This window comes from Amblyomma mixtum, chromosome 1 (genome assembly GCF_055824585.1).
Source record: "Amblyomma mixtum isolate Tamu chromosome 1, ASM5582458v1, whole genome shotgun sequence".
Taxonomy (NCBI): domain Eukaryota; kingdom Metazoa; phylum Arthropoda; class Arachnida; order Ixodida; family Ixodidae; genus Amblyomma; species Amblyomma mixtum.
This window is the reverse complement of record NC_143012.1, coordinates 80,986,474-81,011,292: the sequence shown is the minus strand read 5'-3', so window position 1 is coordinate 81,011,292 and position 24,819 is coordinate 80,986,474. Positions and strand designations below refer to the sequence as shown.

Below are 24,819 nucleotides of genomic sequence, written 5' to 3'. Positions count from 1 at the left end.
CTTGAAGAAGTAGCTTCAGGGAAGAAAGGAAGACAGAGTGATGGCGAGATCCAGCGCGTGGAGATCCAAGGTTCAATGGCCTCTGCAACGGCAACCGAGGCTCCCCAAGCCGAAGAAGGTAAACGCGTGAAGGCCGCTGCTGTCGGTGCACCAGGTGGAGCCTCCAATGCGACGGTCATGACAAACGCCATTTCGGACCAAGGAGCCAGATTCGAAGAGTCGAGCAACAAGGAAAATGCGGAAACGGATATCAAAACCGGACTCAGAGTAGCGAGGTCTGAGAACGAAATAGCAGGAAGAATTGAAGAAAAAGCGGAGAAAAACGCAGGGACGAAATCGGTCTGTTTAGTGAAAGTTGTATCGCCACAAGCTAAAATGCTCGGTCAAACCGGAAATGACGCACCCGCCGCTCCTAGCCCCGCTACTTGCAGCGCAAAGACGACAAGAAGCATCCGAAGCCTTCGACGCCGCTCTAATACAGATGCTCGTTTTGCGCAATCAATATCGGCGCTCAGAGACTTGGTAAGCAGAATCATCCCCCAAAAATTGCTCTTGATGACTCTCTCCAAATTGCTGCGCATTTGCGGACTTCTTTAGAGGATTTTTTTTTTTACCCGCGATAAATTTCCTCCGGAGTGGAACAAAAAAAAAGTTCAAGTGCGCTGATTACCTGCAGGCATATTAGAGCTAACCAGTTTGCGCATGACAGATTACGGAGATAGTGGAGTCGAGTGCCGTCACTTCAAGCGCAATTCGAGCACGTACTTTTGGAGTACGCTGAGCTTAGAAAACCAGTTACGTGCCATCTCAACTCTTTTCTTCTGACGAAGAACCACGAACGGGAATAAGATATGCACTCAAGGTAGGGATCCAATATTTAACGCATCCAAACTTTCTTCGCTGAAGTCTTCCGGTGCGGATAATACTGCTTATAAAAATAGCCTGATGCGCAATTACTTTATATCAGTGGGACTTACAGCAAAAGCCCAATAGGTGAAATCATTATGAAGATAGTGGCTCCTGCATCGACGTCTGCTGTCATAATACTAATCGGCGCTATGGTAGCTTTTGTTGAGCTGCAGGTAGTCTTCCCGCTTAGTGATGGGTATTATCTTAGAGTAAAACTTTTAGAACCGACGGAACTAAGAATATAGTTTTAATCGAAATGTGCACCACGGCTTTGTAATATCTGTGTCGCTTGTGCAAAGCAATTCATAAAGTGTCGTTATCAAGTATTCAACTCATTGGCGCTTCGTTATCAAAAAAAAGGCTCACGGGAAGAAGCGTATGCACAAAACATTATAAAACGGGATGGTGACTCCCATCATACTTCATATGTGATCTGAATCAGTGTGGATGTTCATTGACAACAGAGAGCCCGAGTGTTACTCAACACGGGTGCTTAATCTCTGAGCCCTGGCCCTTAATCTCACAGCGGCACCATTTTGTATAGTTCGACTTAAATTGTGCCAAACGCTGCATTCAATAAACATCGGCGGTGGACACGGTTGGCGTTATTAATGCCAGCTATTTACCCCCTCGCTTATGGAAATGGGTGGAGCGCGTATGGCAAGTTCTCTCAGATCATGAATGCCAGTTTACCAGAATCCGACAGGAGGAAAGTATACAGCAGCTGTATCTTACCGGTACTCACATATGGGGCAAAAGCGTGGAGGCTAACAAAGAGGGTTCAGCTTAAGTTAAGAACAACGCAGCGAGCTTTGGAAAGAAATATAATAGGTGTAACGTTAAGAGATCGGAAGCGGGCAGAGTGGGTGAGGGAACAAACGGGAGCTAACGACATCCTAGTCGAAATCAAGAGCAAGAAATGGGCTTGGGCAGGGCATGTAATTCCAAGGCAGGATAACCGCTGGTCCTTAGTGGTAACGGAGAAGATTTCAAGAGAAGGCAAGCGTAGCAGGGGGCAGCAGAAGGTTAGGTGGGCGGATGAGATTAAGAAGTTTGCGTGGATACGGTGGCCGCAACTGCCAAAGGAGAGGGTTAATTGGAAAGTCACGGGAGAGGGATTTGCCTTGCAGTGGGCTTAGTCAGGCTTATGACGATGATATTGATTATGGAAATATAATAATTACGGCATCAGCAGATTCTCAGATGTTTATGAAGCATGCCGCACCACTGCCCCCGAGTCATAAAGTGCAAGCATCTGAAATCTCTACTCTTTCTAGTGGATGCTGTGTGCCAGAAAAAAAAAGACAGTGCACACAGAAGCAGCCTTACGGAGACAGCACGGTGACCTCGTTGTTACATGCGTCCCCTCATGGTGCACTCATCGTACATTTTTACAAAGTGTGCGAAACCCAAAGTCTTTCGCGAAGACACCAACGGAGAGAGTGTTCAAAGCAAGATATTTCAATTCACGAATCGTGTATTTCAATTCGTTTTACCGCACTTTATTCCAGCTTTTGATAATCTAGAACGAATATGCGGAAGCATGCTCTAGCTTGTTTCCTTTGGAGGATATATTGTTAAATTGGTTTTTGTAAATTGGTTTTTGGGGAAAGGAAATGGCGCAGTATCTGTCTCACATATCTCGGTGGACACCTGAACCTCGCCGTAAGGGCAGGGAGGAAGGTAGGAGTCAAAATCTTTTTTCTGCTTTCCGGACCGAATCATTCTCGCCACCGGATTTTCTTCGGAACGGAAAGATATCAAGTGCTGGATCCCCAGGATAGAAATTTCAAGCGGTAGGACCAGTTTTCGGCTTTCTACCGGACTTGAAAGTTATACAGCGGGCGCCGGCCCGCTAACCCTAACGGGCCAGCCAACTCGACATCGTGAGAGCATGGGACGCTAACCTTGTCGACGACGCCGACGCCTAGCATCGACGCCGTTTCAACGACAGACCAAATGGCGGGGCCCAGCCAAGACAACGATGTGCCACTACAATCACCAAACGTCCTTCTCAACGAATTACAAGAGATGGATGAAGACGACTTCGGAGACGCCGACTTCGGAAGTGAGGACGAGATCCCGTCCGACTCCTCGTCGAAGCCAGCCGGGTACAACAACGATGCCAGCTGGGAGCTTGCACAATCCAAGCGCCAGAGAAAACTTCAAAGGCGAAAAGAACGCAAAGGCACGGGAACGGGCCCGGCCGCCAAACCTCAGGATGGAAAATTACCGGGTGATGCGACCGGCTGCAACAACAATGGATCAAGGGAGCAGAGCAGGCCTAGGCGAAGAATGCCGCCACTCCCCAGACGCGACTACAAGATCATTATTCCACCTAAGAAAGGACTCATGGTGAAGTCCCTCACCACCCACCAAGTAGCGCGCGCCATTGTCATGGCGTGCGGCCAGCAATGCAAGGACGAGGACCTACTTGTAAGGCTTCGCACCGGATCCAATATCATTATCGTTAGCACCCCGCACGAGAAAACGGCACAGCTCGTGCGGCACATTACCCGTCTCAAATTTGACGGAAAGACTTATGATGTTAACGCTTACGTAGCAGCACCGGAAGACGTCCTGCGCGGCGTGATCCACGGTGTAGACCCAGGTACCCCTCCTGAAGAACTCAAAGCACACTTACGAGTCAGAACTCAAGGAGTGACCATACTTCAGGCAAGGATGCTTGGAAAATCCAAGACGGCAGTGCTCACGTTCGACAGCCCGGTCTTGCCGAAATTCGTCATATATTACGGAGGAGAAGTACCATGCTACCAGTACCGCCCCACTAGGCAAGTGTGTTACGTCTGCTTCCAGCAAGGACACCGCTCCGACGTCTGCCCCACACCGAACATTATTGTGTGCGGACTGTGCGGAGTTTCAAACCCGCCCGACGACCACGAGTGCGCGCCCAAGTGCATAATCTGTGGCGAGGCACACCGGACCGGATCCAAGGAGTGCCGAGATGGATTGAAAAAAGCAAGACCAAAACCCACAGGAGGCAGAGGACGGAGCGACCAACGCGGGCGACCACCCAAGCGATGGCTCAGCTCAGAGGGAGAGACATCGAGGAGCCGATCGAGGTCCAACTCCTTCCCGCCTCTACCACCAGCCGGCCCACAGGAGGGGGAGAAGCAAGAGAAAAAGAAAAAGAAGAAGCTTTCCCAGACAAGCGGCGGCAAGGTGAGCTGGGCTTCTACCACTGCTTCGCACTCGGTAGGAAAGGGTAGTGACATAAACAACACAAACAACAAAGACAGTCGTGTCACAGAACCGAAGGACGCGAACAGCGATGCGCTCAGACGCGAGCTAGAACTGGCTCCAATCAAACAAAACGAGCTCGAACGCAAAGTTGAGGAACTCACAAAAACACTAAAGGAACAACAGCGGGAACTCGACACGACTAGAGCCCTTCCAAAACGACAACCACAGGCATCGAACGAAGGAGACCTTGAAACACGAATGCAACAGATGATGCAGGATATGATGCAGCAAATCCAATCGCAAATTCAACAGATGCAAGTACAATTCCAAGGGCAAATCTCAGAGATCAGAAGCGCTTTTAGAAAACAAAAACATACCGAAAACATTAGGGAAAGGGCGTACAACCGTCCAGCGCTAACAGCTTTCGCACGCGAACAAGGCAACAGCAGTAACGCGTAAACATGATCAATACGTATCGGCAAGAACAAGAATACTTAGATATTTGGCAATGGAACTGCAGAGGCTACCGCAAAAAGCAGGCCCTCTTAAAACAATATATAAACACATAACTCACACCTCCTGATGTAATTGCGCTCCAAGAGACCGGAATCAAGCCGACCTTACAAGGGTACGAGGTTTACGAGAGTCAAAACGAAGGTAAAGCGGCCGTCCTAGTCAGCAAAACCATTACCGCCACCAGGCACGATACCATCGCCGACACCGACGTTGAACACGCGCTTGTTGAACTTATTCCGAAAAAGCGAAAGGGACGCAGCACGTTCTTACTGAACGTGTACAGCCCGCCGAGACAAAGAAAAGCCAAACTCTTCGAACTGTTTTATAGAGCGCACAAGCTGGCCAAAGAAAATGCACTCATCATCGTAGGAGATTTCAACGCCATGGACAGGAGTTGGGGATACCAGAAACAAGATATCAAGGGAAGAACATTAGTGGAAGTAGCGGAATACTTTGGCTGCAGTCTAATCACAGATCCTGCGACCCCCACGAGAATCGGGAATAGCGTGAGCACGGACACATGCCCGGACCTCACCTTCGTAAGGAACAGCAGGGAGTCACAGTGGGAAAACATGATGGAAAATCTGGCAGCGATCACTTTATCCTCCGGACACGAATAGCATCCGACACCATAAGACGCCAGATTGGACAGGCGAAAATCACTGACTGGAACGCGTTTCGCGGGGCTTGCAACAAATCTGAAGGCGGTATCCAATCACTGGAGGAATGGAGCGGCATGCTGAGAGAAACGCGACAACGATGCACAAATAGTCTAAGGAGAACGACAGCAACGCCTGAAGTAGACGCCCACCTCCTCAGACTATGGGAAGCGAGACGCAGTCTCGCCAAAAGATGGCGGAAGCAAAAACACAACAGGAAACTAAAACTAAAGATAGCAGAAATTACGGCAAAGGCGGAAGAATACGCGACGCAACTCGCGAAACAAAATTGGGACCAACTCAGCGACTCACTTAGGGGAACTCTAGGCACGGCCAGAACATGGAATCTCTTAAGAGCACTAATTGATCCGACCAAAATAAAATCAGAAAACAATAAAGCCATCCACCGGTTCATCCACTCCTTCGAGGGATCAGACATCGCCCTACTGGAGAAGGCACGAGAAAAATGTTTCGGCGATCACAACCCCCCGCGATACCAAGGAACGTATCGAGGAGCCGAAAACGAGAAACTCGACCGCCCCATAACTGTGGAAGAGGTTTACGCGGCCATAAGAAACACCACCAGAAACACGGCAGCCGGAGCGGACAGAATCGACAACGCCCTAATCCGCAACCTGAGCGACGACCTCATAGAAGAGCTCGTCACCTTTCTTAACAAACATTGGGAGGCGGAGACGGTTCCCGAAGATTGGAAACACGCCGAAGTAATAATGATACCTAAACCTGGTAAAAAGCTACAAATTGAAAACCTCAGGCCTATATCACTCACGTCGTGCCTTGGCAAGCTTTACGAACGGGTTGTGACTTTCAGACTGCAAAATTATATGGAAGACAACGACTGTGTACCACATACCATGTTCGGCTTCAGAGCGAAGCTCTCGACGCAGGACGTTCTCCTCCAAATACAAGATGTCCTGCGAAACGTACCTCGGACGGGAGAAAATGTCATAATGGCCCTGGACATCAAGGGGGCATTCGATAACGTCAGCCACGAAGCGATCCTTACGGGCCTAGACAACCTGGATTGCGGACGCAGAATCCACGGCTTCGTCAAAGCCTTCCTGTCCGATAGAACTGCCACCATCGGCATAGGAGACCTTCGATCGGAAAAAATTCGCACTCCAAACAAAGGAACACCACAAGGGTCAGTTATCTCACCCCTACTCTTCAACATCGCTATGATAGGCCTAGCTCGAAAACTAGAAAACATCGAAGGCATCAGGCATGCAATGTATGCTGACGATATAACAGTCTGAACAAACACGGGCTGTCTCGGAGAGAAGGAAGAAAGGCTACAGCAAGCGGCCTCTTGTGTAGAGCAATACCTCGCAGAAAGAGGACTCTCATGCTCGACCGAGAAATCGGAACTGCTGAGAGTCTGGAGAGGCAAGCAAAACCGGACCGTCCCAACCAACGAGGACCTAAAACTCAACGTCTACATAGAAGGGACGCCCATACCTGAAAAGACAACAATAAGAATTTTGGGCATGTGGGTTCAATCCAACCAGCGCAGTACTCACACTTTTACCCTACTGAAAGCAACAACGCTACAAGACGCACGCATGATCACCCGCATCACCAACAGGCGACATGGCATGCGTGAAGAAGACACACTAAAACTAGTCAGAAGCCTAGTAGTTAGTCGAATCACGTACAGCCTACCCTACCAGTGCCTCAACAAAAATGAAATACAACAAGCGGATGCCCTGCTACGCAAAGCGTATAAGACAGCGCTCCTACTACCACGCAACACGTCTACAGAAAAACTCATGGCCCTGGGATTACACAACACCTTTGAGGAGCTACGAGGGGCGCAGCATGAGTCGCAAAAACTCAGGTTGTTGCAAACAACGACAGGAAGAGCGCTCCTGCAGAGGCTCGGATACCGCGAGCAGATGCGAGAAATGTCGAGGACGGCAACAATCCCCGACGAGCTTCGCAAGACCCTCAAGGTAGCGCCAATACCAAAAAACATGGATCCCAACCTCCATCGAGGCAGAAGAGAAGCGAGGGCCGAATTCATCGAGAAAACATACGCTCCTCAAGCCACGACCGTGCATACAGACGCGTCTTGGAGAGGAGGAGATACCAAAATCGCTGTAGCGGCGGTGGTCGATTCGTCTTTACGCGAAATGACCAGCGCGTCTCTCCGAGGCTGCACAGCTGCAGAGTCCGAGGAAGTAGCCGTTGCTCTAGCGTTGGCGGAGGGCTATAGCACCGGGCGTTCACTGACAATACTTACGGACTCTCAAACAGCCTGCCGAAATTACATGAATGGCAGGATAGGTCGTCACGCGCTCCGTATACTCCTCCAAGCGAGTGACAGAATTAAAAACCGGGAAGAACAAAACGACAAGATCCGAACAAAATTGTGTGGGTACCGGGGCACACGGGGGTGGCAGGGAACCGAGAGGCCGACAGGATAGCTCGAGGATACATTACTTTCCGAGCTTCCGACGAGACCGCGGAACTCGCGCCAGCACCCAGGGAATACTCGGCCATACTACAAAACTATAGAGGCAGAAGAATGCGATATCCCCCACCGCACAAATCTCTCAGCAGAGAGGAAGCTGTCACTTGGAGACAATTACAAACAGGCTCTTTCCCAAACCTACATATACTAAACAAAATGCACCCTACGATATACACGAACAAATGTCCCTGGTGCGACGAAAAACCTACACTATACCACATCACATGGGCCTGCCAAAACATAGACGTGGTCCCCAAAATACAAAACCCGAGTGCGGAGCAGTGGGAGACTCTGCTGTCCAGCGACCGCTGCGAAGACCAACAAGGTCTGGTACAGCGAGCTCAACGGGCGGCAGTGGCCAGCGGAGCCCTGGACTGAGGGCAACCGACCACTGATTAGAGGCGGACGACTTCGACAGAGAAGGCTCCTGGGGGTAGAACCAAGACGTCTCTGAAGATGCCCCCAAACCGCAGGAAAAACCATTAGTGTAAATAAAGTTTTCCCTTCCTTCTGCTTTCCGCCTTACCTTTGTTGTTATTTGGAAGATGAAACTATAAAAGCAATCTGCAAGGACACCGCATGAAAGCAATGAAAGCCGTTCAAATCTCACAGCATGATTATAGCACCTCAGTGATGTCACCTTATTCGGGCATGGCGAATTCTTTCCGAAATACGAAGTTTCGAAGAAAGACTGTTCTTTGCTTTTTAGCCGTGTAACGAATTTATTTGCAAGTAAACGTTATCTTAAATATGATTGTTAGGTATATATAGTTTTCGTTAGTTAGGCACAGGGTTTGCTCTTTTCCTTTGCCAAACAGTACCACCAGCTGAAATTTCCTTAGCTCTGTTTATGTTAACGGAGTTTGAGCCTGGTATTCTGAGAAACGTCGATTGCGGAATCTGCAATTTTCGTTCAAATGTTCGTTTGCCAAGGTGTACTTTGGAGAACGTATGCGCAGGTCAGAGACCTTAACACGCTTCATTTATCTCCGTGGCACCTTCGTAAATTTCACAATATTTATTGCACGTCAGAACAATTACGTTTACAAAGTAACGTTCTGCCCTGTTTACCATCTCATACTACGTTGCGTTCACCTAATATTATCTTGATATAATTAATGGAAGCGCTCCGATTCAAAAAAGTCATTTCCAGAACCAGGAAGCGTTTATAACGCCATTCGTTCAGAACTGTTTCTCGACTCCAGCGACAGCACTGACACAGAGAATGATTTCGGTTAAGCATGTAAAGTAAGAATGACTAAAGAATAACGTTTGGCTAGTCGGTGCTTTTGATTGACTGGCTGAAACACGTGAATATCAATAAAACTCAAGGGACAACGAAAAGAAAAGATATAGACGGAACATACGCTAGAGAGGAACTACTATGAGGAACTATTTACGCGTATTTTTAATGATCCCAGAAAAATTTGGCATGAAGTGAGAAACTTAACTGGTAAAAATGGGCAGGAACACACATTGAGTGTTACTAAAAATGATCATAGTCTGAATGTTAAAGATTCATTGGTAGCGCTGAATGAACATTTTATCAGTTGTGGAAATTACGTTTGCAGTCTCCATCAGCATACTCTTTCTACTGTCCCGCCAAGTGAAAGCGTGGTAAACTCGCTTATATTGTCCCCTACCTCTCCTCATGAAGTAAGCAAAATTATTGATAAACTAAAGAATGATTCTGCCTCTGGTTTTGATGATATAAAAGCTTTCCCCATCAAACATGTATCCGACATTATTTCACCAGTTTTAACTCACATTATCAACTGTATGCTTGTTACGGGAATATTTCCCGAAAGCCTTAAGATAGCTAGAGTATGTCCTATTCATAAAGGTGGGAATGATAACTCAGTAAATAACTTCAGGCCCATATCTGTCCTCCCAATTTTTTCAAAAGTGTTCGAAACTATCATAAATTTAAGATTAATAAGCTTCATAGATAAATACAGTGTAATGAGCGATGCTCAGTACGGTTTCCAGAAGAACAAATCATGTGAACTCGCACTAAACGTTAAGGAAGAAATAATAAAGAACATCGAAAATCGTTTATACACAATAGGCTTATTTCTAGACCGTCGTAAAGCATTCGACTCCGTTAATCATGACATTCTTTTATGTAAACTTCAGAGGTATGGAATACGGGGGAATGCGCACAAACTCTTAGAGAGCTACTTGACCAAACGGTATCAATATGTGTCTTTCAATAAACTGTCCTCGCCACGATCAGTAATTTTAAATGGTATTCCTCAAGGGTCGATACTGGGGCCTTTGTTATTTAATCTGTACATAAATGATCTTCCATTAATACCTTCTTCACCTCGAATAGTCATGTATGCAGATGACACAAACCTATTATTTTCAAATGTGTCACTGCCTCACTTAGAAAAAACAGTAAATGATTACTTAAAAAAGCTCTCTTACTGGTTGGACACAAATAAGTTACAGTTAAATGTAAGTAAAACCAAATATGTGATATTTAAACCTATAAATAAACCGTCTTTTGCAAATATTGTAATATTATTTCGCAACATGCGGCTGCATGAGGTGACAGTTCAAAAGTTCTTAGGCGTATGGTTTCAAAATGATATGTCCTGGAACACGCATGTGAATAAATTAGCTGCAGAGTTAGGAAAAACCGTGGGCTGTATGTATAAAATTGGTAATCTCATTCCTTTGTGGTTGAAGAAAACATTGTATTCCTCTCTTTTCCTCTCCAAGTTATCATATTGTAGTCTAGTGTGGGGTACTACTACAGCTCATAACTATAACAAACTAACGATCCTCCAAAAAAAGGTGTTGCGAATATTTGAAAGTTATCAAGGAAAACCATGTGATCTTCCAACAGACAAGCTATTTATTAAACATGAAATGCTTCCAGCTGCGCAAATATATTATTTCAAGTTATTACAATACATAAAAAACAATAAATTGTACCTCTCTGAAGCAAACCTCCAAGAATCAAAATACACCTTACGTAAACACACAAGAAGAATACCGCTCACTAGGACCAATTATGGCAGACAGATCTTACATTTCCAACTTCCTTATTTGCTGAATTTCATAGGAGAAGAAATCAAATTCCAAAAACCGGAGTTTAAGAAATATGTCAAATCGTATTTGTTAAAAAAACCCATTTCTTTCCTTCAATAAGACATTGTTTGTATTCATTAATTTTCGGTGTAATCAAGGTGTATATATATTATCAGAGTACGGTGTGCTATGTGTCTGTAATCTATGTGTGTGTGTGTGTTTGCAATTACATGAGTTTTGCAGAGTGCCGAGATGTGCATTTAGCGTTTCTTTTTTCCTTAAATTCTACTAAGTGTTGTCTAATTTCATATTTATATGTTCACTTTTATATGTTGAAGTATTTATATGTTCAAATGTGTTTATGTATATGAGAGCTGTTTCCCTGTCTATCTTTTCGTTTCATTAAGTGTGCACTGAAATGCCAAATTGTGCTACCTGGGGCAGGAGCCTCTGTCAGGCTGTGAGCCTTTAGCTCCTGCTCCTTTTTTCTCTGTTGTGAGAAAATGAAATGAAATAAAGACAAAGATAACGCAATAAGTTGATGTCTAGCGTGTGTCCCGTCGCCATTTTTTCTTTCGTTGACCCTTGTGTTTTAGCGCTAGTTACCATGTTTCAGCCAGTGAGCTAAAATAAGCGTTCCAGATAGGCCTAGACGAGAAGCTACGTTACAAAGAATATAGGCATGAGGTGTCTGATAATTACAGCTATTAAACAATGTGCTGCTGTTCTTCTGCGTTGGACCCTGCCATGGTGGCTTAGTGGATATGGCGTTCGGCTGCTGACCCAAAAGACGCGGGTTTGATCCCGGCCGCAACGGCCGAATTTCGATGTAGGCGAAATTTAAGGGGCCCATGGGCTGTACAGAGGGCAAAACACATGCCTAGAACAACCAAACTGTGTGTTCCGGAACTCCCAAAACCGCTGCGACCAAGATGGCAAAAATGACGATGAAATTCTGTGAGTTTAACTGCACATGTTTACATCCAGACCATTTTTAACCAAATCTTGTCGATAGTTATCGCGTGGTACGCCCGAAACACGCTCAGAGCGTGTTCTAGACATGCGTTTTGCCCTCTGTACGGTGCCAGTGCCCGTTAAAGAACCTCAGGTGGTCGAAATTTGCGGCACTCTTCACTACGGCGTCCCTCATAGCCTGAGTTGCTTTGGGACAAAAAACAATGAACCAAATCTTCTCTGTTTGCTGCAGGCGACCTCGTTGAGAACAGATTCGGCCATGCGAACGCAGGCGGCCAGCCACACATCGGTCGCGCTGCACAACCTGAAGATCCGCGTCTTGACGGCAGTGTGCATCGCCGTCCTGGTCATGGTGGCACTGACGCTAATTTTCTGGATCGCCGTACGTCCCAGATACTCGGAGCGGGGTGTGTGCAGATCGGCCGCGTGCGTGGAACTTTCTGAAGTCTTCAAGGGCGCGCTCAACTACAGCGCCGACCCGTGCGTCGACCTGGATGCCTTCGTGTGCTCCAAGGGGCTCCGGCGCGGCGAAGGCGGATGGCCAGGTTCGCGGACTGTTATCGCGCACCTCATCAAGGACTACCAGCTGGACATGGTTCACCTGTTCCTCGATGGCAAGACCGAGTTTGCGGCATCCAGGTGAGCGCTTTTATGGGGTGGACAGCTGTTGGCACTCTCACTCTCGAACATCGCCCGCGAAATCATGCGAAGCTGAAGTCCCATACAAAAACGGCCTATGGGCGCCTATGTGAAAAGCTTTGTTCATTTATGGCCTTTTATGAGCTTTTATACATACATAAAGCGGTGTTTATTACCAGCTATTGGCAAACTAAGCTATATATAGCAAACGAAATGGAAATCCAGCAAGGGCAACAGCCATCCTCGAGCGTTGTGTTTTGTGTGCGGAAACAACCATACGTATCTCCGCACAAAAAAGGGAAGGGAATAGTGTCTACGAGATTCCCTTCTTTTGCGGGTTCGCGTACATTGTGCGAACTTACCGAGATTCCCTTTTTTTCTGCGGACATGTGAACATAGGCTAAACTGGGCGGTGTTTAAATATTCGCCTCAGAAAGTAGATAAAAAAACATTGGCATAGGCTCAGCTTGGTTAAGCCCGGAAATTGCGAAAGCAACTTCATCCGTTTCTTCAGCCCGCATCCGCCGTGTCTACCGCCGCTCTGCGCCGACGGCACGAGCTGGAGCTCTGTTTATACAACTGGTATGTTGAAATTGTGTCGTTCCATACTATTCATAGATTCTTCACCCATTGAAGTATCTTCAGCATTAAGAGCGTCCATGAAACTTGTCTCCAAACTGGCTATCTCCATAGTTTCGCTACCGTTAACACCACTCATTAAACTTGGCCCTGCACTTGTAGATGCACCCGCATCAAGCGATGTTGACCGGCGTGCTCGCCAGGCCGCTGCATACGCACGTTGTTTAGCTGGCCGTTCTTCACGTTATTCGTCTGTTTCTTCAGCGCGGCGCCGTCGCTTGGCTGCAGCAGATCGTTCCAGCCTCGCCTCGTGCACATCATCCGACATAGCGCACTGAGAGGAGCGCAGCTGCCCCCCCGTTTTATCCCGCTCTAGCGAGCGCCCTCTCTCGGCAGCGGCGCAGCCGGCGTGTAATGCTGTACCTCCACCATTGATGGCGCGAGCTGGGGCCCCAGCTCTCGGTCTGTCGTGACGTCACGCGGTCACGTGGTGGAGCGGCGCAGCTGGCGTGTAAGGCTGTACCTCCGCCATCGATGGCGCGAGCTGGGGCCCTGTGTCTCGGTCTGTCGTGACGTCACATGGTCACATGACGCGCAGCTGTGTAAGGAGGCGCCACGACCATCGATGGCAGAAAAGTGCAAGCAGTATTGCTTTCGCAATAAAAAGCGCAGGTGGCCATAAATTATTTTTTTTAATTCAATGCAACTGCCACCTGCGCACCTTTGCACTGTCTGCACCTCAGCGCATTCGTCGAGAGACAGAGAGCTCATCGAAGAACTATCTCTGCACAACTAAGCCATAGAGGAAGCTCAGTGTAGACAACCTGGGTCTCCCAAGCATGCACCATCAATGGCTGTGTTTGAAACAGCCACTTGCCGACGCATCGGTGTATCATTTAAGCGCTGCACCACGCCAGTAGTGGTATAAGGACTACCCGCGATCTCGGAATCTATGAAAAAGAACGACCACTTGCATAATAAATTTGCGCTCTTAAGGATTGGTTTAGAGTTGTCCAAGTTTTATTTTCTAAGCAAGGGGTGTGACGTGCACTGACGTGACACGTTCCGCAGGGTCGTGAGTGACTTTTTGCGGGAGTGCACGGGCAGCGACGAAGCACAGCCCTCCGCGGACAGCTTCAGAGAGCTGTTCGAGTTGATGCCCCTTCCGTGGCCGTTTGGATCCTCGGAAGCAGCTATGGTGCACCCGCTTGAGGCTGTTCTGACCCTGAGTCTGAAGTGGGGCATCGACACCTGGTTTCGCGCCTACATGCACACGGTCAACCGGAACGGACTGCCAGCCTTGTTCATTCAGGCAAGCAGTGCAACATGACTGACATTTATTTCCGAGCCATTTGTCAACACTTATTGCATCTTTAGGTCACGGCAGATGCAGAGTGCAGCCTGTTATTCTGTTACGTTCGAAACTGTTCGCTAGAAATTTTAATACAATGAACGTTGAAATCGCACTTGTTTATGTGGCCGAATGTCTTTCTTCTCTGATTTTTCTTCTGTTTTCCAGGGAAGCGCTACGCTAAGTCTAGAGAGAGTAGTATCTCCATTTTTGTTATTCCTAACGTAATGAAATATGCGGTCTCCGAACCAGCTACATGGCATCCTAGAAAACCATTCAGTTGCGACTTTTGATAGATGACCGATTTAATTTTTATCGACCAAAAAGAGCTTCCTCAGCCTATATAAGACTGGTACTCTATTTTTATTCGTTAAATTTTTTTGTCGTAGGAGCATGCCACGTCTCACACCCCGTCATTTGCCCTAAACCCTTGCGTCATTTTGGCGAATCATAAACTGCTAAATATAATAGATTAGAATAGCATGGAAATAATATTGATATATAATACCAGCTCTGGTTAAAGAATGTCCATCTGAAGAATAATTCCCAGTACAAGTAGCATTCATCAATATCCAATGTCGCTTATACGGAAGCACCTCCCCAGCCTGCATAAATCTCTCAACATTAAGGAAATTAACCTCCTTGTGAAATCCTGACCCTGCCTGGGAAGTTAAAAACTCATCCGCCAACAGTGGCGGTCATTCGTTTTTTATCTTTCTTTTTGCTCACCTGTTTCTATTTGCCCCGAGCTACCATTCTGGCAGCATACATATAAGTGGTCTTAACTTGTCGCAGGACACAGCGGTCAATAATCCTTGGGAGTCTTTTTCAGCCTCTTTCTTTTCTTAAACGTGACCCCTAATTGTTCAGTTGTGCCGATGTGGCTCTTTGGTTAAAGCTCGTTGCAAAAAAGGGGATGCATACGAAGACTGTTAATGCACCCAGACACTCTTGACAAGCGTATTTTTTCAGCTGGAAGTAATTTATGAACGGAACTTGCTTCGCATATCTTAGGTTGCACCATAGGAATCAATATCTCGGCACGTTGCTCCTCGGGACGTTTCTAGTTTTATGCCATTGATTGTCCCAAACGTGCACCATTGCTTTTTTATTGCATTCTTAACTACTGTGCGGGACTGCAGGACAAACGCTAAAAGCCACATTTTAGTATGCATCTGAAGGTTAAACCGTCCTATAAATGCCTTCATAACAGTGCCTAGTAATATCCCACATTTTCCTCACGACTAAAATCTAAAACCAAAAATGCTGGACTGGGTGGAGGTTATGGCTAGAAGGATATGTTGTTCAGGAAATAATTGTGGCAGTGAACAAACAGGGGACAAAAAACGAAGTAATGCACGACGCAAGGCTCTCGTATGTTTTCTCCTGACATTCCTCTTTCTCGATGCCTGTATATTCACTGCTCTGGCCGCACGGTTTTCCCATAGCCCACCTCGCAGGCTTCATCCTGGTTTGACTTAGTGCTCACTCTGGAGGCGGTCCACAGCCGAGAGAAGTACCTCCGACTGTTCCACGACCGCTTCGGCGCTCCGGTTCCCGAAGGAGGAAGTACTCAGGAACTTCTGGCCACCGAAAAGAGCGTCCTGCACATCCTGGACGTCATTCGATCGCCGGAGTCCTACCCGCGGCCCGTAATTAGCAGCCTAACCAAGATCGCCACAGCGGTCCGTAACGCGACTATCGACAACTGGCTGGTCCCAATCATAGACGCACCCGGTGGGGAGGCTGCGGACTCGAGGACATTGGTTTCGGTGCAGGACGGGCGTGTTCTGGTGGCAGTCGACCGGCTGTTGCTTAACTACAGTGTAGATGCGTTGAGGAAGCATCTGTCATGGTGGCTAGTGCAGATCCTCATCGTGATCGGCTGGCCTCAAGAATACGCCATCATAGCGGGCAACAAAGAGGTGAGGTTATTCTGCGGTTCAAGGAGATATTCGTAAAAGAGTGGTCGACTCTTTACCCTATGCGTTGAAGCTATGGCTCTGATGAACTGCGGTTACAAATGACACTTTTGTAACCGCGGTTCATCAGAGCAAATGACACTTTTGTAAGCTGCTACCGATACTGGACAGCTTGTCTTGCTAAGCCCGCGTCAAAGACATGGTAATCACAGAGACTAAGAAGCATTTTAGCCAAAAACTCTGCTCCTAGTTTTCGTCCAGTTATAAGTGGTTCTTAAGAGATATACAGGACTTCCAGCTCAGAAAAACTTCCCGTGAGACCCAAGGGCACTAGCATCCATCCAGAACGCTGCATGGTGGCATACTATGACCAGCCCACTGTAATAAAGCAGTGGTGAAAAAATGATATCAAGGAATGAACGCCGCCCCACATTTGTAGGCGGAGGTGTCGCTCTCTTTTTCGTCCACTAGCTATTTTGCGCAGTCCTCCGAAGCTGTCATTCAAAGACTTTACCAGCATGCGTGCCGCCTAAACTTTAAAGCGTTATTTGCTCAACTGTGTACATAGTATCAACTTGCTGCGTTTTTAGCGTCCTTTTACTAGCGATGAATGCTTTTTTTTTTTTCAGGGGAATATGTCATCACATCGCGTATAGAAGGCATTCTACTGCCATTTGGCATGCAGTAAATGAAATTTCTTACAACCAGCTTGGCAGCACGTCCTCCGCCTATGTCATGCTGATATATTTCGCCACTACTATATAGTGATGTCATTTTTGTCTTAAATTTACAGTCTTATGTCTGCCTAATTAACCTCTGAGCGAGGACTTAAAATCGCCCTTGACGATCACTCCATGACTTCGCGTCTGCCGGGGACAAGGCAGAGTTAAACCAAGTAGACATGCGGAATCAGGTGTTCATTCTTTAATCGGAGAGGACACCTAATCTCCGTCTTTAGGGTATGACGTGACTGCTTTAGCCAGTTAAAGCCCATATATGCAGAAATGGTCATTCTCCACATAACACTGATAGCTCGCGGCGAGTCCTTATATGCCACTACCAGTGCAGTAGCACAGCAGTTAAGCGATGCGCCACTGCACTGACAGGTGGCTGTTTCTATCCCAGCCACGGGTATTGATTGTGATTTGATGCTCTTCCCAATCAACCACTCGTCATCAGTCATTTTTTTAACTGCCACCTGCCAGGGCACGTTGCGATGACGCCACATGGTCACATCACCTAGGTGGCGCTACGCTCTCCTCCCATTGGCTGCAGCTTGTGCGACGCTACTCCGGGCTTACCCGAGTAAGTCGAGTAATCTCGGTTTAGTTCGAAGCACAAGGCAACAAGATGACAAGATCCTTGCTCGGGGTTGATAGATTTGGAGTAGTGTTTTCGCACTAAAACAGCAGGATGCGTCCGTTGAACCCTCGGTGAATGTATTCGCTTCTGCTGCTAGAGCGAGCTGCGAAGCGGTTTCCCCACAGCTCGTGTGCTGCGTTTTACTACAGGGGCACCTTTACTTGAACGTAAAAAAAAAATAAACAGTTAGTGTTATGCGGTGGAAAACTGACCGTTTGGCTCTTTTGATGTCGCTGTAATACTACTTGGTGTAAAACATCCGTTTTCTCTTGGAAAAGACACCGTTCCAAAAACGAGTTAAAGTGAGGCACATTGCGGGAACATGTGCGGCCTGGCTGACTAAAGGCACACTGTGTATGTCAGACGTCTTTGCAAATAGAATTTTTAAGAACTTTTCATTGAAGCCTCAATCATTTGAAACAGGCAAAAATACACAAAGGACTGCCACCTCAATAATGTCAATAGCTCGCCCTGTAATTGGTACGCGTTTCAGAATACAGAGCTCCTCCACTGAGATCGTCATCATGCGCAGGTCGCTACAACGGAGGTGAAGGTGAACTGCTACGAGATGATGGCTGCGAGGTTCGGCCTGCTGCTCGCCTCCGAGAGTTCCGTCGCTTTCTTCCCTAGGGACTTCCGGTGGGAAGTTGAGGCGTTCCTGAGGGGTCTGCTAGGAGTCCTTAGAGCGTCCGCAGCGAAGGTTCCCTGGTTGAACGACAAGGCAAAAGCAACCATTGTCAAGAAGATCCTTGACCTCGATGTATGTGAACTTAAGATATGTACCCGCTTCCATCTATACGACAGAAAGGACGCTATTATAAACTGCACCATAAGCGCGACTGATACTTCAAGACGCGAAACAAAATAGTAACTCAAGGCATCCTTCATCCATATGTGGCAGTGTTTGAAAATAACTAGACCATAAACGGCACATTTCGTCATGCGCGCAGCGTCTTGGCATTCTCGTAATGAAATGCATTTGATTTTATTGGCGTGTAAAGGGCAGCTTAGCTAAAGAGCACCAGAGACGAAGTTTTTGGTCTTCTCGAGGCGGGTTCAAGGATTTGCTGTCCACGCATTTCATCCCAGAGAAGCCGAGCACGAGGCGATGAGAAAATTGATACAAAATAGAAGACTGAGCGATTCTCGGCATCTACACAGTTTCAACCCTGCTACTACAGAAGTGCGCGAATAGTAACCCTCGATCTGCTTCATTTTACACCGATTTTTTTCCACCTTCAAGCATACGCTCATTATGTGTGCGGTTTTGTCATTCACATTAGACAAGTAACTGAGGCATCCAGATTCAACTTTCCCCCCTTGCACTTTCACCTGTTCTAGCAGACAAAAGATGGATAACAAGGGAGCGATCCCTCCTTCTTTCCTTAAACCATTTCCTTATATCTTACCTGTCTTATGAGTACCGGAGCGATAGCCTGCCCTTATGAGCATACCCATGGTATGCTGAGGGTGATGTTTTCGATGTCCACAGGTAATAACCGGTTTTGACATGCGCACTAGCTTTCCGCTTACCGGATGTTTAACTTATTTAAGGAGAAATTACAAAAAAAAAGGCATTTGTCTCCATTTAATAAAGAGTGAGTGCGGATTTCCGCTTAAACTGCGCCTACGTCGTTAAATCGAAATCAGCCTTCTCTATGTTCACTATGAGGATGTTCTCTCTTTGTTCTCTAAGGAAAGTAACCTGTACTTTAAGTCGTATTTTGACATGCCTGTTTCAACGTCTAAGCTGTTCCACAGCTCAAGAAATCGTGATCGAAAGCCAGCTAGGTGTGTAAGTTTCTCTTTAATCAGTCTCATGCATATATGTACTGGTGACGAGCAACTTCAGAAACAAACATCTTCTACTGGCTAATTGAAACGCCGTATGCGCCGATTTCTTTTGAGCCTGCACTGCTGTTTTCTATAATTCAGGTACAAGACACTTATCCTCAAGCAAACAAGTGCAACTTTCGCATCGCGGTCATTCAGGTCAGTTAGCATTGCGTACGCAGAGAACCCCATTTCCTAGCACAGCATCCTCACTATTGAAGTAATAAGTCTTTCAACCAATGCATTCTTCCTGGCCCTTATGTTACCTTTCTTAAAAACAAAGGATTTTCGCGCCAATCCTTTGTCGGTTTTTGAATTCTGAAGACATAAAACTACGCAGGAGACAGGACACAGAAAAGATGTAGACAGGACGAGCGTAGCCTTGAATGTGCAGCATGTCATGAAGCAAGTTACCAACCAAAGAATTTATTTCAAACTGCTAGAACAGTACTTTTCTTCCCGCCATACTTTTTTTACCATCAGAGCAAATTTAAATTAATTACCGCTTCATAAACCAAAACCAAACCATCCTACGTTCTCAAGGTCGCCCTCTGGCCGCTGGAGGTGGATGACTCCAACGAGACCTTATGGCAGCTCTACGGGGACTTCTGCGTCTCGTGCCAGAATCGCAGCAGCAGCGTGAGAGTCCGACCATCGAAGAACGGGACCGTGGGCAGCACAGGCCGGCTGACGCTGACAGACTACTGGTGGGACGCCCACGCCAGGTTTTGGAACCTGACCTCCGTGCAGCGGGAGGTGATGCAGCTGCAGTGGCAGGGAGACTCGCTCGAAGCTTTTCTGTACGAGCCCCTCAAAAACCAGCTTCGAATCTCTCACGCCGCTCTGCGCTCCCCGTTCTACCATTCAGACAGCGCAGAGCTGAGTGCGGCGAATTTCGGAGGACTCGGCGCCGCCTTTCTGCTCAATGCGCTGCAGATGTTTGTGCAGCCGGTGAGTGCGCTTGGAGCTATGTGTGCCTCGAAGGTCGAGTATACAACACTTGTATCTTACCGGCAATCACCTACGTGGTGGAAAAGTGGAGGCTAACGAAAAGGCTTCATCTTAAGGTAAGAGAGAGACTTTAATGATTATTAATAAAGGTTCAGTTTGGTTTCTAAGAGTTTAACGTCCCAAAGCGACTAAGGCTATGAGAGACGCCGTAGTGAAGGGCTCCGGAAATTTCGACCACCTGGGGTTCTTCAACGTGCACTGACATCGCACAGTACACGGGCCTCTAGAAATTCGCCTTCATCGAAATTAGGCCGCCGCGGCCGGGATCGAACCCGCGTCATTCGGGTCAGCAGCCGAGCGTTTAATGAATAAAGGAGGGGTATGCCTGGTTATTAGCCTAGTATGCTACTTTAGGCTTAAGTTAAGGACAACGTAGCGTGCTGTAAATGATAGGTGTAACGTTAAGAGACCGGAAAAGGCCGAGTGGGTGAGGGAACAAACGCGGGTTAATGACATCCTACTCAAAATCAAGAGGAAGAAATGGGCTTGGGCAGGGCATGTAATGCGAAGGCAAGATAACCGCTGTTACTTAAGGGTAAGGGAGTGGATTCCAAGAGAAAGCAAACGTAGCAGGGGGCGGCAGAAAGTTAGGAGGGCGGATGAGATAAAGAAGTCTGTGGAGACGCGGTGGCCACAGCTGGCAAAAGATAGGGTTAATTGGAGAGACATGGGAGAGGCCTTTGCCCTGCAGTGGGGGTAGGCAGTGGGAACCGACATGAGTCGGTTCCAAATAATTCCCCTGATTAATTCCCCCAAGAGGCCGCCGCCGAGTGGTTATGTTTCTCGGCAGCTGCCCCCAGAAATGCGGATTGGAGCCTGGCTGCTGTGCTCGCATTTCGATGGAAGCAGGTAGTGCTGTGCAAAGTTAGTCCGTGTTAAAAAACCCCATGCGGTTAATATTTTCCGCAACCCTTCACTACGGCGTCCGTCATAGCATCGGTCGCCTTGGCGCCTTAAACCTCGTAAACACTAATATCCCTTGCGGCTGCTGGATTTCCGCCCCACCACTGGTCTAACATCTTTCCGGCTGCGCTTTGATCAGACTGGCCACGCCTAGCAAGCAGCAACGCGAAATGGTAAGCTTACTTGGTAGGCAACCTTCCCTTCTTCATCGACAGTTCCTGGTTAGTTTTGGATGGGAAGAATTTTTCTAAAAAACGAAATTATTTTGCACAAAAAAAAAATCTTGGTTTGCAACTTTATGCGTACAATTGGTAGGATACCATTGTGATACACTGCGATTGACTATGTCGTTTGTCTCATGGCACGGCTAATGACATGAAATTCGGACGAACACTGAACCTCAGTTGGTGCGTGTGAGTGATTGCAGACATGCTCCCAAATGAACGAAGATGGCACAGATGAATTAAAGGGTTACGCTTTAAGCACTTAGCTTCATGATTTGGACGCGAGTGCAGGCTGAGGACACCGATATCGACGTTGTCTTGGGCAGCTGGCCGGATTTTGGGGGCATTTTGGAGGCGGCAGACAAGCTCAACTGCAGTGCCGAGTTTCTCCCAAATATTCGGGACATCATCGCCTTGGGCCTGGCCTGGCACGGCATGAAGAGCAAAGCCAACGCTTCCAGAGGAGACGACAGCAACCCTGAATCGGGCTCCAGTGTGGCCATCAAAGACGACCACCGTGTGGAACATCTCTTCAACGAAGACCAGCTGTTCTTCCTGACCTACTGTAGGAGCAGGTGCGATTACCATCATTCTGATGTCAGTGTAAATCTTTGCTAGATCATCACGTGGTGATAGGTCCCGAGCATAGTAGCTCCGCGGTTGCACCTTTTCCAGGTTGCTCGCAAAATATAACTCTTAGTAGCATCACAGTATCGAATTAAATGTTGAGAACCAGCAGGGGAACGAGCCCCCGCTGCCGCGGACTAAATGGTAGGCGCGTAATCTCTTTTCGCGTTAGACGCAAATCGAAATGTAATTCGCATATGAGCAACGCGTTTACGATCTAAGAACGATGGCTGCCTCCAGGCTTTTTCATCGATAGCTTTGAACGTTGTCCTCCTTGGTAATCTTGTTAAAACGAAACAAATTTCGCTCATACTTTGCTGTGCAGTTGGTTTGTGATTCAGCTAACAGACAAAACGCAAAAAAAGCCATTCTGCGATTTAAGCACCTTTCGACACCTTCTGACCAGAATGTGCAAGCTTATACTCGCCGCAAACCTGTAGAGTAGGGACCCTAATTAGGAATGTTGTTGTTAATTAGGAATCTTAATTAGGGATGTCTCTACGGCTTTCAGGTGTGCAGAAATCGGGCATATCGGCAGTCAGCGCAGCCGAAACTGCAACGCAGCGGTGCGGAGCATTCGGGACTATGGCCGCACGTTCAACTGCGAGCCCGGATTGCCCATGGTTCCCCAAGACACGTGCGGCGTCTCTGACTTCTTCTGACGCTGACTTCTTCTGACGCTGACTTCAGCGCGACAGAGACTGAATTAGCGGATGCGTTCATTTTTTTTTCTTTTTCTCTTCCTAATGCTGATGTGGTGATATGTCCTTTTCCCTCTCTTCATCCCTTATTAGCCACGAGAGATGTTTGTCCTTTTGGTTTTGAATATCCATACTGCGGAGCTGTTTTAATCCTTTGCGCAACAATTGACCGAATGTCGAGACTTATTTGTGTAAGGAATTACTAATTATGCACGTCAGCGACATTTCTATAATTTGCGACAGCCTTTTAATATATTTGCCGAGACGTTATGCAATGAACATTTGATGATAGTTTAGAAGAGAAGCCTGTTCAGCATACGTACACATCATTAAATTGTGGATGATATGTTTTCGTTTTGTTTACGCCGAACCTCTCAACAGCAAAACACACCTGCAAGCAGATAGGTTTCCGGACCTTATCTCCATAGGCCTGTTGGATCACATCCACAAGGAATTGATTGCAAAGCATTTTATTCGCCGGAAAGAGCTTGGTAAGTGGTCGCGTTAAGTGGTCGAGAGCACACAGCCCTCAACGACTCAACGACGGTCTCCCACCGCTCGAGAGAAGGAGCGGTAACTAGATCACCCGGAAGTGGCTCTATTTTACAATCCCACAGGATGTGATCGTAGTTGGCCCGTATTTATGCTTAAATAATTTTAATTTTGCGCGCCTTCAGTGTGCATGGTACTCGGCGTGCTTGTCTTATGAGATCGGGTTGGCATTCGAAGTCCAATTCAAAGTTTTTTATTTAGACAATGGAGTTACAGACGCGGGTTCGATCCCGGCCGCGGCGGTCGAATTTCGAGGGAGGCGATATTCTAGAGGCCCGTGTACTGTGCCATTTAAAGAACCCAGGTGGTCGAAATTTCCGGAGCCCTTCACTACGGCGTCCTTCATAGCTTGAATAGGTTTTAGGCGCAGGAGCAGTTGGAAGTTGGCGCTTCGTCCTGTTACCTTCCTATGCGTCTCGTCTGTTTTTTGCGCCTAAAACCTATTCAAACATGAACCAAAACCAACTAGCCCAGCAGCAAGTGCTCTTAGACTATGTTCATAGCTTGAGTTGCTTGGGACGTTAAACCTCAATAAACCAATGAACCAGTTGTCTAGGGGCACACCAAAACGCAGATGAATGCCTGAAAAAGAGCATCCCATTCTTGGTCCCATTCAGGTGCACAAGACGCTCAGTACAGAAAGCACTCAATGGAAACACAAAATGAGTGGTTAACATTGTGGTGTTTCATATGTAACCTCTGTATGGCGTCAAAGGAAAATACATTCACAAATAGAAGCAGTTGGTCAGAATGGTTATTCCTGGAGTGACAACAGATACAAAGCGCTGTGGTATTTCGCTGTAATTAGCCAGTGTTTCCTGTGTTTTGTCTTCCAGTAGTGCTCCCCCGACCGGCTTATAATTCGGGCCAGCTTGTTGACCGCCTCGTTCCCGGCTAGGCCGGCGTGAGCAAGTGTCCAAATTATTGTGACTTTCGTTTAATTTTATCCAAGATTCTAGGCGCGGCTGCTGGTATCACCTCAGCGGTGTATCCGTGGATTGCCTCTTTACAATCGCTGACTATGTAATCTGCTTTAGTGTGTGCGATGGCCAGCGGTATCGCAACCTGCTTCGGTCATTCTTGTCATAATCGACGCCGCGGTGATTAATCTGTGTTCTCCATTAATTACTGTAGCATTCAACGTCTTAATCTCATGAAATCTAAGGTTTGACGAAATCTCGTCTGGTCGGGTAGTAGATTCATGTGTGAAAAGAAGTAACGCCGCCCAAAAAGGAGTTTTTAAAAGATGTATTTGACATATCGGCTTCCGTACGAAAGCCTTGTCCACTCACCCAAAAAGCCCAAAGCACGAAGCTTAA

At 47.2% G+C, this 24,819-nt stretch overlaps 1 protein-coding gene across 1 annotated transcript; it reads left to right on the top strand.

The window, feature by feature from the left end:
- Window positions 1–2,086: 2,086 nt before the first annotated feature.
- LOC149366934 (neprilysin-2-like) lies at window positions 2,087–23,309 on the top strand. The gene is made up of 8 exons (XM_089572268.1): window positions 2,087–2,592; window positions 12,029–12,435; window positions 14,086–14,326; window positions 15,814–16,290; window positions 18,182–18,409; window positions 20,026–20,433; window positions 21,912–22,195; window positions 22,759–23,309. The coding sequence occupies exons 2-8, from the start codon at window positions 12,056–12,058 to the stop codon at window positions 22,907–22,909; spliced, it is 2,169 nt and encodes a 722-aa protein (XP_089428394.1). The 5' UTR covers window positions 2,087–2,592; window positions 12,029–12,055; the 3' UTR covers window positions 22,910–23,309.
- Window positions 23,310–24,819: the final 1,510 nt, after the last annotated feature.

Bases quoted from the DNA above. Each gene is read 5' to 3' on its own strand.
- LOC149366934 (XM_089572268.1), top strand. From the start codon at position 12,056: ATGCGAACGCAGGCGGCCAGCCACACATCGGTCGCGCTGCACAACCTG. The intron at 12,436-14,085 runs GTGAGCGCTTTT...CACGTTCCGCAG, and splicing joins ACCGAGTTTGCGGCATCCAG to GGTCGTGAGTGACTTTTTGC. The intron at 14,327-15,813 runs GCAAGCAGTGCA...GTTTTCCCATAG, and splicing joins TGCCAGCCTTGTTCATTCAG to CCCACCTCGCAGGCTTCATC.